General features: G+C 43.0%; 1 protein-coding gene across 21 annotated transcripts in view; it reads right to left on the bottom strand.

Annotated features, from left to right (window-relative positions):
• DMD (dystrophin) overlaps nt 1-15,845 on the bottom strand; it is a 1,274,903-nt gene that overhangs the window by 45,517 nt on the left and 1,213,541 nt on the right. For all 21 annotated transcript variants that reach the window (XM_064151948.1, XM_064151973.1, XM_064151974.1 and 18 more), the window contains 2 exons: nt 8,276-8,442; nt 5,164-5,275 (listed from right to left, as the gene is read on the bottom strand). In XM_064151948.1, coding sequence (XP_064008018.1) covers nt 5,164-5,275; nt 8,276-8,442 — 279 coding nt within the window. The remainder of the gene's footprint in view (nt 1-5,163; nt 5,276-8,275; nt 8,443-15,845) is intronic.

The following is a 15,845-nucleotide window of genomic DNA, read 5'->3' as shown; positions in this document are numbered from 1 at the left end:
CTGGAAGGAATTTTGCTCTCTTTCTGATCAGTCTGATAGGAAAATTGGTGCAAGCAGTGACAGACAGAGAATGGACAGAGCAGAACCTAACAGCCACTACTGTAGTATTTTCAAGAAACTGAAATAATGCTCCATAAAATTAAGCATCACTTCCTCAATGCATCAGAAGTAAAGACATTCTGGGAAAAGGAGGGATTACGTATGCCTAGACAGCCCAGAGGACTCCAGAAAGCAGATTTACTGAGGTAGCCTCAGATGCCCCAGCAGGAGGGAATTCCCTCTGCTCAACACCATCTGCAAGGCCTGCTAGGAGAGCAGCTCCTACCAGTGTTGACATTCAAGGAGCATACAGACTACAATCACTTGAGACCAAAGGAAAATGTTTAAAACTATTGTGTCTCTGTACAAATGGACTAAGGACATTTTCAGGTTGTGCACCAGTATCACCTGTAACCATTTATTTCCACCTTGTCTGTTACCAATGTTGTGACTGCTTTTCCTTGTATTTGACTTTAATTTGGATTAAGTGTTTTCAGACATGACTCACGATAAACCATTCTTATTTTGACCTTTCTTGGACTTTCACCTCACCTTACTTCCTTGAACCTTCTGCATGACTAGCAAACAGCAAATTGGCATGTTTCAACAGAAACATCTCAACCTGTCTGGTTGCAAAAGAACCCCAGTAAGAAAAACATGTCTTCTGCTGATAACTAGATGCACCAGGCACCCCTCATACAATATAACTGGCATTTAAAATAAAATCTTCCAAGGAGCACAAGAAAGGCTAAGAAAATGCCATTATTATGTTGACAAGATGATATGGAATCACAGAATGTTAGGAAGGGACCTCAAAAGCCCATCCGGTCCAACCCCTCTGCCAGAGCAGGATCACCTAAACTAGATCGCACAGAAACACATCCACCCAGCTCTTGATTATCTCCAGAGGGGGAGACTCCACAACACCCCTGGGCAGCCTCTTCCAGTGTTCTGTCACCCTCACAGTGAAAGAATTCTTCCTCATGTTTCCATGGAACTTCCTATGCCTCAGCTTCCACCCATTGCCCCTTGTCCTGTCATTGGGCATCACTGAGCAGAGCCTGGCTCCACCATCTTGGTATTCACTATATATTTAGAAACATGACTGAGGTCACCTCTCAGTCTCCTCCTCCCAAAACCAAAGAGCCCCAGCTCCCTTAGTCTCTCCTCAAAAGGAGGATGTTCCACTCCCTCGATCATTTTTGTAATTGCCCTGTCCTCTGCACAAGACTCTTTCAGGCACCAAGACTATATTCAGCCAGGCTTTCATATTTAGTGCTTGTATATTGTATCACACACAATTTTCAGAGCAAAATCACCCCCCCAAAACATTTTCAGTAGGACTGGCTTGTGAGGAAGAAACTGGAGTTTCAGCATCCCAGTTTTCTTAAATCAAAGTATTACATAAGCAGCTGGGTTGAGCATGTTCCATGACTATTCTGAAACCCAAATTATTTCATAAGAAATAGCTCCTCTTATTCACATAGGACCTTTACCACCATCTGACTTTTCCCAGCTTGGTTTAAGAAAGTGTTAAACCCAAACACAAAAACGATCCTACATTTAATTCCCAGTCTAGAAGTTGTCTTCTACAACTACCTGAAGGGAGGTTGTAGCCAGGTGGGGGTTGGTCTCCTCTCCCAAGCAACCAGCAATAGAACAAGGGGACACAGTCTCAAGTTGTGCTGGTGGAAGTATAGGCTGGATGTTAGGAGGAAGTTCTTCACAGAGAGAGTGATTGGCATTGGAATGGGCTGCCCAGGGAGGTGGTGGAGTCACCGTCCCTGGAGGTATTCAAGAAAAGCCTGGATGAGGCACTTAGTGCCATGGTTGACTGGACAGGGCTGGGTGCTAGGTTGGACTGGGTGATATTGGAGGTCTCTTCCAACCTGGTTGATTCTACAATTCTATGATTCTATGCTTTATTCAAAATCTCTTTGGAAGTCACCAACTCTCTGAACAATAAATGGAATTGAGCTGCTTTCACAATAACTGCTGCAATTTTTCTATCTAAATGACAATTAGGGATCTGCCTTGCCCTAACTGTGCCTCAACCTTCTATAGGAGAGGAAAATCCTCATATGTTTAGCATGAGTTCTCCAATCTCCTCTAATCAGCACTAAAGACTGCAGTGCTCCAAAATTTCCTAGAAGAGAGAAGGATAATCAAAATGTCAGAACACTTCATTGTGCACTCCCAGCTATTGCCAGCGTATCAAAGAAGGAACCGCCTGTCTTCTGTGCACCGAAATGCATTTTAAGGTGAGAGCTTTGTCTGGAGGAAGAGGAATTAAATGCTCTGCCACCTGCAAATGCCTTTTAATTCATTTAGAAAACAATTACATACTAAACATGATAGCTTCAGTGGATGTCTTGCTCAGTCACACTGCATTTGGATACAAAGCACAAAGAAGATCAGGGCTTACTTCTGCGTCACATTTACGGTTTGGGGTTTTTTTTTCCCCAGTTAATCCTTCTCTAATTCAGCTGGGTACTGGTGCAGCCAAGCACAGCACATTAGCATGGGCTGCTGGAGTTAAGGATTCACAAAAAAATGTACTGGCTGTGAATGGTTCTTTATTCTGACCCAGTAATCTGGATGTCATTGAATGTTTTCTGTTCACCACTGTGTTGCCCTATTAGTAATCTGTATTTTTCAGAGAACAGAAACCTGATGGATCTTGTGCTGCAGGGACTGCAAGCTCTGGGGATGTCCTGCAATCCATTTTCACTCCCCTCTCCTCTGAACACATAGAATCACAGAATTATCAGGGCTGGAGGGAACCTCAAGGATCATCTAGCTCCAGCCTGCTTGCTATGGGCAGGGACACTCTCCACTAGATCAGGTTGCCCAGAGGCCCCTCCAGCCTGGCCTTAAAAACTTCCAGGGATGAGGCTTCCACCACCTCCCTAGGGAAACATGTTCCACTGTCTCACCAATCTTATGATGATGATCTTCTTCCTAACATCTAATCTAAATCTACCCTCCTCTAGCTTGGATCCATTTCCCCTAATCCTGTCACTACTCAACATTCTAAGTCCCTCACTAGCTTTCTTGTAGGCCCCCTTCAGAAACTGGAAGGCCACAATAAGGTCTCCTCTGAGCCTTATGCACAGGTTAAGAAAATAGCTGCAAGACACTGGTTACTGCATTTTGTGAACCATCCACAAATCTCTCGTGTCTCTTATTAGTCACAGCAGGAGTGGCAAACTGCAAAAGAGAGCCAGAGCCAATTCATCAAGAAGATATTCAGATGCGGCTGCAAGGAATGCTCTGATGCAGTTGCTCACTCAGCCTAACACTCAGATCATGAGACTTCGCTCTAGGAATGCCTGTGATGGAGGAGACTGTTCAGACCTGCCCAGACAGAGCCAGCAATTGCCTCTTGTGCAGCAGTTCAGGCAAACTGCCCTCTCCAGCAACCTCAACCCCCAGGGGATGACGCTGAAAAGCAGCAGCCAGTGAATACCAACAAAATGCAAATGCATTTTAGTCAGCCTTGTAAAGACTGAGATGAAATGCTACTATTTAATGCTACAGGAAAAGTTGATGGACAAAGTCAATAAATATCCACAAGCTAAAAATAACACTACTGAGTTTACTTTAATATTTTAGGGGATTCTTTTTTTTTTTCTAAGTTTCTATGAAGAGCTGAGAGTCTTTACTTCACTTTGGCCACACCTTTTTCATTTGGATGAAGATGTAAAGACCATTTACATAATTCTATGTGTAATTTTCATGCTTTATTTTCAACATTCTTATTTGACCAGGAGAGAACAGTACAAGGCCAAGGCCCATCCCATTGCACCAGGCAGTGGTAATCAGAGAGTGTACTGCTTCAAGACTAACACAAACAATAGCAAAAGCAGCTGAGAGCTTGGTTGTATTGCATCAGGAAAGAATAACTTGAGAGATCCCTCAATTTATGCTCCTCTGCACTGGTCATGAGTGGCAAAAAGGAGCACTTGAGAGAGTAATATGGAAATTCATTTGCCAGCTGTCTGGTAGGAATGAAAAGTTCATGCAGAAGTGATCCTTCTGAGAGCTGTGAAACAAAGGTGAAGACCCTCACCACACCATCAATGCAGCACATCTGCATTGCTCTCAGCTTCCAGTCTTCAGGAAATAATCTAACTTGCTATTCTTGAGAACCTTCCCAGGTACTTTGTGCCATAGAACCACAGAATCAAGCAGGTTGGAAGAGACCTCCAAGATCATCCAGTCCAACCTAGCACCCAGCCCTATCCAGTCAACTAGACCATGGCACTAAGTGCCTCATCCAGTCTCTTCTTGAACACCTCCAGGGATGGTGACTCCACCACCTCCCTGGGCAGCCCATTCCAATGCCAATCACTCTCTCTGCCAACAACTTCCTCCTAACATCCAGCCTAGACCTCCCCTGGCACAACTTGAGGCTCTGTCCCCTTGTCCTGTTGTTGGTTGCCTGGGAGAAGAGACCAACCCCACCTGGCTACAGCCTCCCTTCAGATAGTTGTAGACATTAATGAGGTCTCCCCTGAGCCTCCTCTTCTCCAGGCTGCACACCCCCAGCTCCCTCAGCCTCTCCCCATAGGGTTTGTGTTCCAGGCCTTTCACCAGTTTCATCACCCTTCTCTGGACATGTTCCAGCACCTCAGCACCTCTCTTGAATTGAGAGGCCCAGAACTGGACACAGTACTCAAGGTGTGGCCTGACCAGTGCTGAGTACAGGGGAAGAATAACCTCCCTCACCCTACTCACCACACTATTCCTGATACATCCATCAAGTGATCATACAATATAAAGGTACCACTAAATACTGAAGAACTTAAAAAACAGTGTGGATCCATCAAGTGAAATACGGCACTGAGCATGGAGCAAGTGATGAGCATGCAACAAAACACTGTAGCAATAAAACACTGTAGCAGCATTGTACAAACAACAAACTTCAATCTACTTCACACCACTGGAGGGTCCTTTCCTAAGCATCAAAGATTGCTCGTATGTATAGCATTTAAAAGATGATTTCATTATAAGAATGGAATGAAAAGCCACCCAAATGCTCCATTATCTTGCAAGTAGGAAATGAACCTTTTTCTCTTCTACATAAGAAGGGAGGTAAGGGTCAGTAAAAGAGCTACTTACTGGTGTGCAGTATTCCACCATGGGATAGTGCATTTTATGACCTTTTGCAACACGGCCAGAGAAGAAGCAACTTTGGCAGATGTCATAGTTAAAGTGCTTTAAACTTCTGTACCTGAAAAAGGAGGGAAAAAAAAAAACCTGTCTTCAGAGCTTTGTATGTGAGTGCTTCATGTCAGCTTGTCAAGTTTGAGATGTCACACACTGTGGAATGCTCCCCTGGCACCAAGGGACAGGTAGGTATTGCTGCTTCAGATGTTCATCAAAGATCTGGATCTTGAAAAACGTTTTTTAACACTGGGCAACAGCAAAGGTTTCCACACAGTCTCTCTCTCAGTATATGGAAGACACCACTACACTTCTACAATGCTAATTTCAGTTATTTTGCTCTTCATAATGATTGCTAACACAGAATGTCCCAAGGAGGTAAAATACAAGTAAAGCTCTCATCAACAAATCCCTCCAGCAAGCTCCTAAGTGCTGCATACAAGGCAGAAATTTGTTTGTGTCCTTCCTAGCACCTCTATCAAAACAATTTTCCTGTGTGGCACTCCATCCATGCAAAACTGCAAATGCACTTTCAGGCCATTACTTAATCTCATCAGCTCTATGAGGCAGCTAACTGTTGTATCTGCTACGCTGAAGTGCTTGAAAAAGCTGGAGGCATAAGGGTTGTCTTGTTCCAAACACACGAAGCTGTTCAGCCACAATGACCTCAAAAGAACATTGTTTTAGGCGTACAGTATTAGCTTTCTAAAAGCCTTCCAATACAGTATCTTTTTGTCAAGTGTGTACAGAGGGTTTCAATGACTTCCAAAGCCAAAGAAGGAAAAAAAAAAAATCTGTGACAGACAGATTCTACTATCATAATAGATTTGTTACATAAATTTAAGAGACAGATGAGATCAGTCAAGCAAAATTAGAAGCAAACACAGAGCTCCAGTGTCCACTTCCCGACTTCTTGATGCACACTACAGAGGATCCATTCATTTGTCATCCTTTGATTTTCCAAGTGCTGCATTTCTGAATTCCACCTACTTGTCTTTGTCTTTATTATAAAATGTGTAAGTAACTCAGTAGTTCATAAACTGTGTCTAGGAAGGAGAGAATTAGACCTTGTGGATGTGTTGAACTACTCACATCCCACTCCCACCCCTTTCTCACTAATACTTATCATTTCCAAGTTAAAATATTCAAAGGGAATAAAAGCAGCAGCAGAAGAATTTAGATAATTAGAGGAAAGCTTCACTGAAGAAAAACTCAGATTCAAAACAAAGCAATACCTTCATTATTCCTCCCCTTTTCCACTGCCTTTGAAACTGCATAGCAGAAAGCACTGCCCCTCCACACACATAAAAGCCACATTCATACTCTCTCAGGTAGGAGCAAAATGATGGCTTTTCTACGTGGTACTGCTTGCTGTTGCCTATCTAAGTTTTAGAAACAAAATTACAGAGCACTCATTATAAACAACACAGTATCATAAGAAGAGAAATGCCTGTAATAAAAGAAAGCCATGCATAAAAAGGATAGAAACCATACAAAGCAGCTATCACAAAGCAAAATGAGAAAACAAGTCTCAGCAAAATTGAAAGTGAGTATTTAGTCAGCCGTTAAGTGGATTCTCAACAGGCATACAAACACACAGCCGTTTTACAACACGGGGATGTATTCATTGCCATAGTAACCAGGGTGCAGACCCAGATGTTTAAACAGACCAGCTAGGCTTCCCCCACTCCAAGTTAACATTTCACCAACAAGATTTGTATATGTAGCTTTACACACCTGTGCGTTTCCAAGGCATTTGCTTGTTGAATGCCATGACATAAAACAACTCACGAGGATCCAATTCAGAACATGTAATTGCATGCAGTGGGCACGCTGAATACAAAGCAAATGGTACCAGTCATGCGATCACCAAGACTTTGGTTGAGGCACAGAAAGACTGGGACACAGAGGACAGGTCATTATCTTAGCTGAGAGATGATTTTTGTTCTCAGAGAATTACAATGTTAGGGGTTGGAAGGGACCTTGAAAGATCACCTAGTCCAACTCCCCTGCCAGAGCAGGAGCACCTACAGTAGATCACACAAAAATGTGTCCTGGCAGGTTTTGAATGTCTCCAGAGAGATTCCACAACCTCTCTGGGCAGACTGTTCTAGCACTCTGTCACCCTCACAGTGAAAAAGTTTTCTCTTAATTTCATGTGGGATCTTCTATGCTCCAGCTAGCACCCACTGCCCTTGTCCTATCATTAGACATCACTGAGCAGAGCCTGGCTCATTTCTCCTGACACTTGTCCTTAATGTATTTATAAAAACAAATGAGGTCACCCCCCAGTCTCCTCTTCTCCAAGTTAAAGAGCCTCAGGTCCCTCAGCCTTTCCTCAGAATGGAGATGTTCCACTCCATCATCTTTGTAGCTCTGCACCAGACTCTTTTCAAGGAGTTCTCTTCTTGAAATGAGTGGCCCAGAACCAGATACAATATTCCACGTGCAGCCTCACCAGAGTAGAGCAGAGGCCAGACTGGACTGTGGACTCATCAGGGCAGAGTAGATAGGGAGGAGAACCTTTCTCACACTACTTACCACTCCCCTTCTAATACAGCCCAGGAGACCATCGATCTTCTTGGCCACAATGGCACACTGCTGATTCATGGTCATCTTTCTGTCTACCAGGACCCCTAGGTCCTTTTCTCTTACACTGCTCTCCAACAAGGCTTTGTTCAATCTATACTGGTCCATGGGGCTGTTCTTTCCCAGCTGCAATACCCTACACTTGTCCCTGTTGTATGCCATTAAATTTCTTCCTGCCCAACTCTCCAGCCTGCCCAGGTCTGGCTGAATGGGAGCAGAGCCTTCAGGTGTGCCAGCCACTCCTCCTAGTTTTTGTCACAAGCAAACTTAGGGCAACGTATGGCAATGTTCCCTCATCCAATCTGCCTCTTCACCTCTCGCATCACTGTACCCAGCCTAGGTGTCACTCTCCCTCGTGTCCAAAGTTTTACAGGTGAACAACATGTATAAGATTAAGTGCATGATTTGCCTGGAAGCAAGCAGATCTCTTGATCCACCAAGCAATATCACACATGGCAGAGATGGGGCAGATTTGTACCTGAAGCCAATAATCGGGCACTCTTTGCAGATGTTACACTTTGCTTGGTGTTTGGCAGTCTCAGCAGCAGCCACCCTGTGCAAGACAGGCAGCCACACCATGGACTGTGGTTCCAGCCTCATCCAGTCCAGGAAGAGGGCTGCTTCAATCTCTGGTTTGTTGTTTGCCTATAAGAGAAGGGGAAGAAAAGCAGAGGCTAAGCACAAGTGATTCACTAACAGTTAATTAACAGTTCAAGCCAGTAACTTCCCACCTATTCCATCCTTTTTCCCTTACCTCAGCTTTTCCCCTAGTCCAGCCATTCATTAAAAAAAACCAAATCCAACCCAACACAAAAATCAAACAGCAAAATGCATCTGGGAGCCTGCCTTCTAGCCAGGAAGGAAAAACTATTATAAACATTTCAAATCTCTCTCTTTCTTATTGCCTACTACAACAGGCAGCACTACCATGTACTCTGTCACAAAGAAAATCATCCTCTTACGGGATCACCTTTGATGCCTGATCTCATGTCTCCAGTCTCTCTTATCTGAGCCTGCATAGTACTGCTTCTCACCTATTCTAAAAACGGTTTATGCCATCCAAGCCCTAAAACTAGTCTGTCTTTTGATCAAAATTCCTTTCTCCTTAACATCCTTCATTGTCATGCTGACCTTTCTTCAAAGGAAGGAAATCATTCAAATTCCTTCTCAAGCCTATGGTAGAACATGGAAACTGTCTCCTTTAAATACCTTAAGTCCCTCTTCCCACCATATCATCATTAAATCTCCCATCACTGCCTGCAAGCACAATACAGTTTTGTCCCACAGAATACCATCAGTTTAGACTCATATTCCATTAGCTTCTGCTTTCACCTCTTTGCCAACAGTAGAAAAGCCTATGAACATTTCCCAACAGCTTTGGGAATGTTCCTCTGCTGCTTTCTCATCACATCCTAACTAGTGTGATAATTTTGGGTATCTCTTCCACAGCAAATTCGAGGCAGTTCAGCTGTGGAGCTGAACCCCATACACACCAAAAAATGATACAACACCCCTACCTAGCAGCACCTACCCTACAGAAAAGGAACAGCAGCAAGGTGAGAACACAGGCAACAGGGCACAACAGTGACCTATCTGCATGAGTAGAGGTACCAGCCACTGCAGGGAACAGTGCAGAATAAAGGCAAAGAGCATCAGCAGGGATTTTAAGGAAAACAGTGAATTGACAGAGGTGTAGAGGGAACGCCTCTCTGGCAGGCAGGGTGGTGCAAAGCCAGCGCAGAATTGCTTATATGAGAACCTGGGAGCTGGTTTCAGCAGTGAGAGCAAGGGCATGGATCAGGTGGAAAGGGTGAAGGGCTTTGGCAGAGAGGATGAGTCCACAGAGAGACCAGCCCAAGAGATGGACAGTGTCCAGTCCTGGGCCTCTCAGTTCAAGAACAAGGAACTGCTTGAAAAAGTCCAGTGCAGAGCCACAAAAATGATTAAGGGAGTGGAACATCTTCCTTATGAGCAGACACTGCAGAAGCTAGGGCTATTTAGTTTGGAGAAGAGGAGACTGACAGGTGACCTCATTCATGTTTATAAATATGTAAAGGGTGAGTGCCAAGAGCATGGAGCCAGGACAAGGGGGCAATGGGTGGAAGTTGAGGCATAGGAAGTTCCATGGAAACATAAGTAATATTTTTTCACTGGGAGGGTGACAGAATACTTCAAGAGGCTGTCCAAGAGGGTTACAGAGTCTCCCCCTCTGGAGATATCCAAGACCTGCCCGGATGCATTCCTGTGTGACCTGGTCTAGGTGATCCCACTCTGGCAGTGGGGTTGGACTGGATGATCCTTTGAGGTCCCTTCCAAGTCCTAACATTCTGTGATGAAGCAGGATACTGTCCCACTCCATTTCCCTAAACCCTATGTGCTAATCCAAATTCTTTGAGACATTTCCTTCCACGTTACCCAATGGAAATAGTATATTTATGTGCTGAACATATCTAAATACTCTCTTCCTTTTTCTCTGGGCTTTCAAATATAGCCCTCAGTAGGCTAGCCTTTTATATTTCAAGCTTCACAAAGCAGACAGCCTTCCTTTGTGGTTCTAAACCTATTTGAAGCATTTAAATAAATAATAAGCATTAATGTATCAGCTACATGGACCAAGATGAATAGGAGACTAAGTGCTGGGGTATTTTTTTATTCTTGTTCTCTGTTACCTTTCCAGTTTCTTGTGAAACCTGAGTTTAGTATAACCTACCTAAACCCTTATTCAATTAAAAATTATAGTAATGATTTTGGAGAAAAAAAAGATCACAGCTGATCTAAAAGAGAGCAAGCTACAGGGAAAAACAATTAATTGCATGTTCAGAGGGGTTTAAAAGCTAACACATTTTATAATCTTGACAAACAAATTAACTGATCAATACTTGAAGGCTGTGAAAAAATGCAAAGCTTCTAAACAGAACCCCTGGCCACAAGAAAGATGTGAAAAAAATCCTCTAGAACACCTCCTGAATAATGCATTGCATTAAAATTGATTTAAAATGCTACTGCAATACTTCAGTTAATTAGAAAAAAAGATTGGTTTGGGTGTTGTTTTTTAGTCAGGGCTTTTGTCTTGAAATGCTAATCCCAAAATGCAAGTTTGGGAAACCATCTAAAGACTCCTGTGGATGGCATTTAAGCATCACATGCATGGCTTTCTGATACAGTCACACACATCTTTCTTGGCTATCTGGGAGCACAACCATCAAACGAAAACGTATCTAGAGGTACTCAGATTAAGCCCCTCACAGTTTAATATTCACTACAGGTCTTATATGAAATTTAATAACTTCTGCATTAACTCCTACTACTTTCTTTTTCTTTTCAGATAGCTGCAGAATTTAGAAAACACTTCAAAGGAATAACTAAAAAAGAAATAAAGTAGTCAGGGAGAAAAATCAGAATTATAATAAAGTCCAGCCAACACTGGCAACAGAATTTGTTCAGAACAGCAGATACTGCATTTTGCTGCAGGACATCAGTGAATTCTAGAACTCCCCTAACAGTTTATAAAGTATCATCATCTTTATTTCTATTTTTCAGCTAGCAGCCAGGTCAGTAAAAAGAATTGGAGAGAGACTTTCTGTGGCTCATTCAGTGATCCAGTATCACAGTAACATTCAGGACGGAAAAGACCCTCAGGATCACCAAGTCCAACCTATAACCCTACTCTACCCATATCCCCAAGCACTACATCCAAACGACTTTTAAACACACCCAAGGTTGGTGACTCCACCAACTCCCTGGGCAGCACATTCCAATGCCTGATCACTTTTTCTGTGAAATTTTTTTTCCTAATATCTAGTCTAAACCTACCCAGTTGTAGCTTGAGGCCATTCCTTCTTGTTCTATCACTAATTACCTTGTGAGAAGAGACCAGCAGCAGCCTCTCCACAACTTTCTTTCAGGTAGCTCTAGACAGTGATGAGCTCTCCCGGCAGCCTCCTCTTTTGCAAACTATACAGCCCCAGCTCCTTCAGTTGCTCCTCATAACATTTACTGTCTATGTCCTTCCCCAATTTCGTTGTCCTCCTTTGCAGGAGCTCAGCCCTTCTCAGCTGGGAACTACACTGACACACCATTACCCTGCACAGCAGACTGCACTTTCAATACTGAGGTCCTCTAAATCTCAAAAAAAAAATTTAAGAGGCTCTCTTTAATATGCCATTTCTAATAGAAAAACATGAAGTGTATGGAAATGCTGCAGTGCAAGCTGCACTCTGAATGAGAATGAGCACTGCTCTCCACTTGTAGCTGCTTTGAATTTGCAGGGAAAACGCTGCAGCAATGAAAGACTTTCTGTAACATGCAAAGATCTATTTTAGTTTTGCAGTCACTGTCAATTGCCAGCAGTCCCAATAACTGCCTACCCAGAGCTCTGCGGGCTGGCTGTACAAAACCTCTGCTCAGAGAGATTAGGTGCATTAAAATGTATCAGAACTGGTTCCGAATTACATTACACGAAGATTTAAAGCCACGTGGAGGAAAGCTGGTCAGGGTCAGACAGTACAGGACAGACAGTTCTCAACTGCTCCCTGGGCTGCTCTTCTGAGTTGTTTTTTTTTAATAATCTCTAAATCCACTAAAGGCAGCAGCTAAAGATTTTTGCATAAGGAAAAAAATGTCTGAATTCATACAGTTCCATATCTGAACCAACAAGATCAAGCTGCAAGGAATATTAATGGCTCTTCTCTCAAACACACTGCTCTGCAACTCTCAATTTTTATGGTAATAACAGAGTGAATCATAAAGTAAAATTCATAAAGCCCTTTCCAGCTTACAAGTAACAATTTGTTATGGGGGACATTCAAATTCATTATGTTCCAGACAGCTGTTTTTCAGTTTTTCAGTATTTATTTTGCTAAAACAGTTTTTTTTGGGGGGGGGGAAGAGAACAGGAAATTGTTTGCTAGCATCTTTATGCACTGCTTGGGTGGGTGTTGAATTTTTTAGTTTTTTTCGCTCTCCTCTTTTTTTGCAGCTTGTAGTTTAAAGAAGATGCTACACTGTGTCACCTTTATTCATAATATGAAATGTGGTTCAAAATCCATGATCAATGTGATATGCTTTTGGACAGAAAATGCAGCATAAATTTTTGATGTATTGTTGATATTCTGTTTATATACAGTAGAGGAAATTAACTGAAAACAAATCCGCACTGTTAATGATATTTTTATAACCTGGATGGAAAGCTTCACATTAGTCCAGGTAAATACCTTTTTTGGACAAACCAAGTTGCAGAATGAGATTCTTAGGACTTGCTGAAGTTTAAAACTGCAAAGTAAGTCATGAAAGGCAGCTTTGTTAGACCGAACCCTGTGCAACTTTGTCTTCCACTGCTGAGCAGCTTCCAGAGTACTTTCACATTCTCCCCTCACTGCTGTGTGGTAAGAAAACAAAGCTCCAGAATTTATTGTTTTCAGGACAAGTGTTGTTTCATGGTCAAGAAAGTGGATTATTATAAAGGTTTTCAGGACAAGTGTTGTTTCATGGTCAAGAAAGTGGATTATTATAAAGGTTTTCAGGACAAGTGTTGTTTCATGGTCAAGAAAGGGGATTATTATAAAGGTTTTCAGGACAAGTGTTGTTTCATGGTCAAGAAAGGGGATTATTATAAAGGTTAATTTTGTGTGATACAAACTGCTTAAATCTGTCTCAAACCTTGGAACGAATCCTTAAGATCTTGGCTTCAACCTCTTGCATTACACTTCATTGCACTGACTAGTCGGTGCTTTGTGTTGTGGCAAAGAGTAATAAAATAAAATCCAGGAATCCAGAATTGAATTGGTGCACTTAGTTTTGTAACACCCTCACTTGAAACATGCTATCCTCCCACTCCCAATCTCCATCTCCTAAACCATTTTAAGATAGCCCTTTAAAGCACTTCACTTGTAGAACTCCTCAAGAGTGCCTCACAAAGTCAGGCAGGTTCACAAAATCCTACTGAAATGAAACAAGAATTACTGGTTTATGACACTTACAGCACAGCAGCTTGAGGAAGGATTTGCTAGCTCCCTTAGGCCAGCTCTCCCCTGTCACAGTCAAAAACTGAAGAGGCATCTCATGAATAGAAAGAAGGGCTGCCTGCTTCTCTCAACAGATCGAGTCCCTCGACAGTAATGTGGCATTTGTATGTTATCTTCATATAGAATGCTACGTAACTATAGCTCTTTGTATATAATACTGGTATTTCCCAACTGTTCAAAAACAACTCCTAACCCATCTCTCACAAATCAACTGCCCAACCAATTAAAATCACAGCCTTTGCAATCAAAGTCACTAGCAGGGTCCTGGCCAAGATTTTCAACAGAATCACAGAAATCAACCAGGTTGGAAAAGGCCTCCAAGATCATCGGATCCAACATATCAGCTAGCCCTTCTAATTAAGTAAAGTATGGCACTAAGTGCCTCAATCAATTTCCTTTTAAACACCTCCAGGGATGGAGACTTTACCACCTCCCTGGGCAGCCCATTCCAATGCCAATCACTCTGTTAAGAACTTCTTCCCAACATCCAGTCTAAACCTGCCCTGGCGTAGCTTGAGACTGTGTCCTCTTGTCCTGTCACTTGTTGTCTGGCAGATGAGACCAACCCCTGCCTGGCTACAACCTCCTACCAAGTAGTTGTAGAGAGCAATAAGATACCCCCTGAGTCTCCTCCAGGTTGAACATCCCCACCTCCCTCAGCCTCTCCTCACAGGGCTGTGCTCCAGCCCCCTCACCAGCCTTGGTGCCCTTCTCTAGACATGTTAAAACATCTCAACATCTCTCTTGAACTGAGGAGTCCAGAACTGGAAACAGTACTCAAGGTGTGGCCTAACTGTCAGGGGGCAGTCCTTCTGCCCTGTAGTGTGAGTACAGGGGCAGAAGGACTTCCCTGGTCCTGCTGGCCACACTGTTCCTGGTACAGACCACAATGCCATTGGCCTTCTTGGTCACTCGGGCACACTGCTGACTCATGTTCAGTCGCTGTCAACCAGTACCCCCAGGTCCCTCTCTGCCTGGCTGACAGTACCCAGCCTGTTGTGCTGCATGGGGTTGTTGTGGCCAAAGTGCAGAATCCAACACTTGGACTTGTTAAAACTCATGGCATTAGACTGTGCCTGTCCAGCTCCCTCTGCAGAGCCCTCCTACCCTCTAACAGATGGACACATGCTCCCAACTTGGTGTTGTCTGCAGACTTACTGATGCTGGACTTAATCCCCTCATCCAGGCCATCAATAAAGATATTAAACAGGACTGGGCCCAACACTGATCCCCGGGGGTCAACACTAGTGACTGGCTGCCAAACTCCATCTGAATTTGGAATGATTGTAAAAACCCAGACTGACCTTGCCTTGTCATGATGAAGTACAAACCTAGAAATGAAGACTACACAACACAATATTAAAATACCTCCCTCTGTCAAAGCTAAATGAAAACAGGACGTTTAAAATACAGATAGGAATTAACTGTATATATTTTACTACTCCTTAGCTTCATCTGTAGTAGTTTTTCACAAGTATTGTCCTTCGAATATGTGCTCAGAAGAAATCATAGAATCATAGAATCAACCAGGTTGGAAAAGAACTCCAAGATCATCCAGGCCAACCTAGCACCCAGCCCTATCCAGTCAACTAGACCATGGCACCAAGTGCCTCATCCAGTCTTTTCTTGAACTAGATACCCCACACTCTGCTGAGAAAACAGCAAGGGACACTTTCATCTGGCCACTACTGTTTTCACATCACATTTCTTAAAATGTCCCAGTGTCACAGTAACTCATTCAAGGCAGGGATGTTAATTCCTAGGTCCTATTTACAGTATACAAGGAAAATCTATGAATACTTTTCCCCTGTGATTAAAACACAATGTGTGTGTCCTTCAGTCCATATCAGTTCCCTGTCCTGTTTACAAAAATGTACCCATCACAGAACCAAAAAGAAAGTAGTTTCACAGCAGAGCGACACTGAACTCACACAGCCTGAGCCCAGCTAGATCCAGATATTCTTCAAATGCTCTTTGGTCTCACTTCAAATTTTCTTTTTCTTACAATCTCAGAGCAGAAATTGC

Source organism: Pogoniulus pusillus, chromosome 12 (assembly GCF_015220805.1).
Source record: "Pogoniulus pusillus isolate bPogPus1 chromosome 12, bPogPus1.pri, whole genome shotgun sequence".
In the NCBI taxonomy this organism is placed as follows: domain Eukaryota; kingdom Metazoa; phylum Chordata; class Aves; order Piciformes; family Lybiidae; genus Pogoniulus; species Pogoniulus pusillus.
The sequence above is the reverse complement of the archived record's forward strand: the minus strand, read 5'-3'. Positions and strand labels throughout refer to the sequence as shown.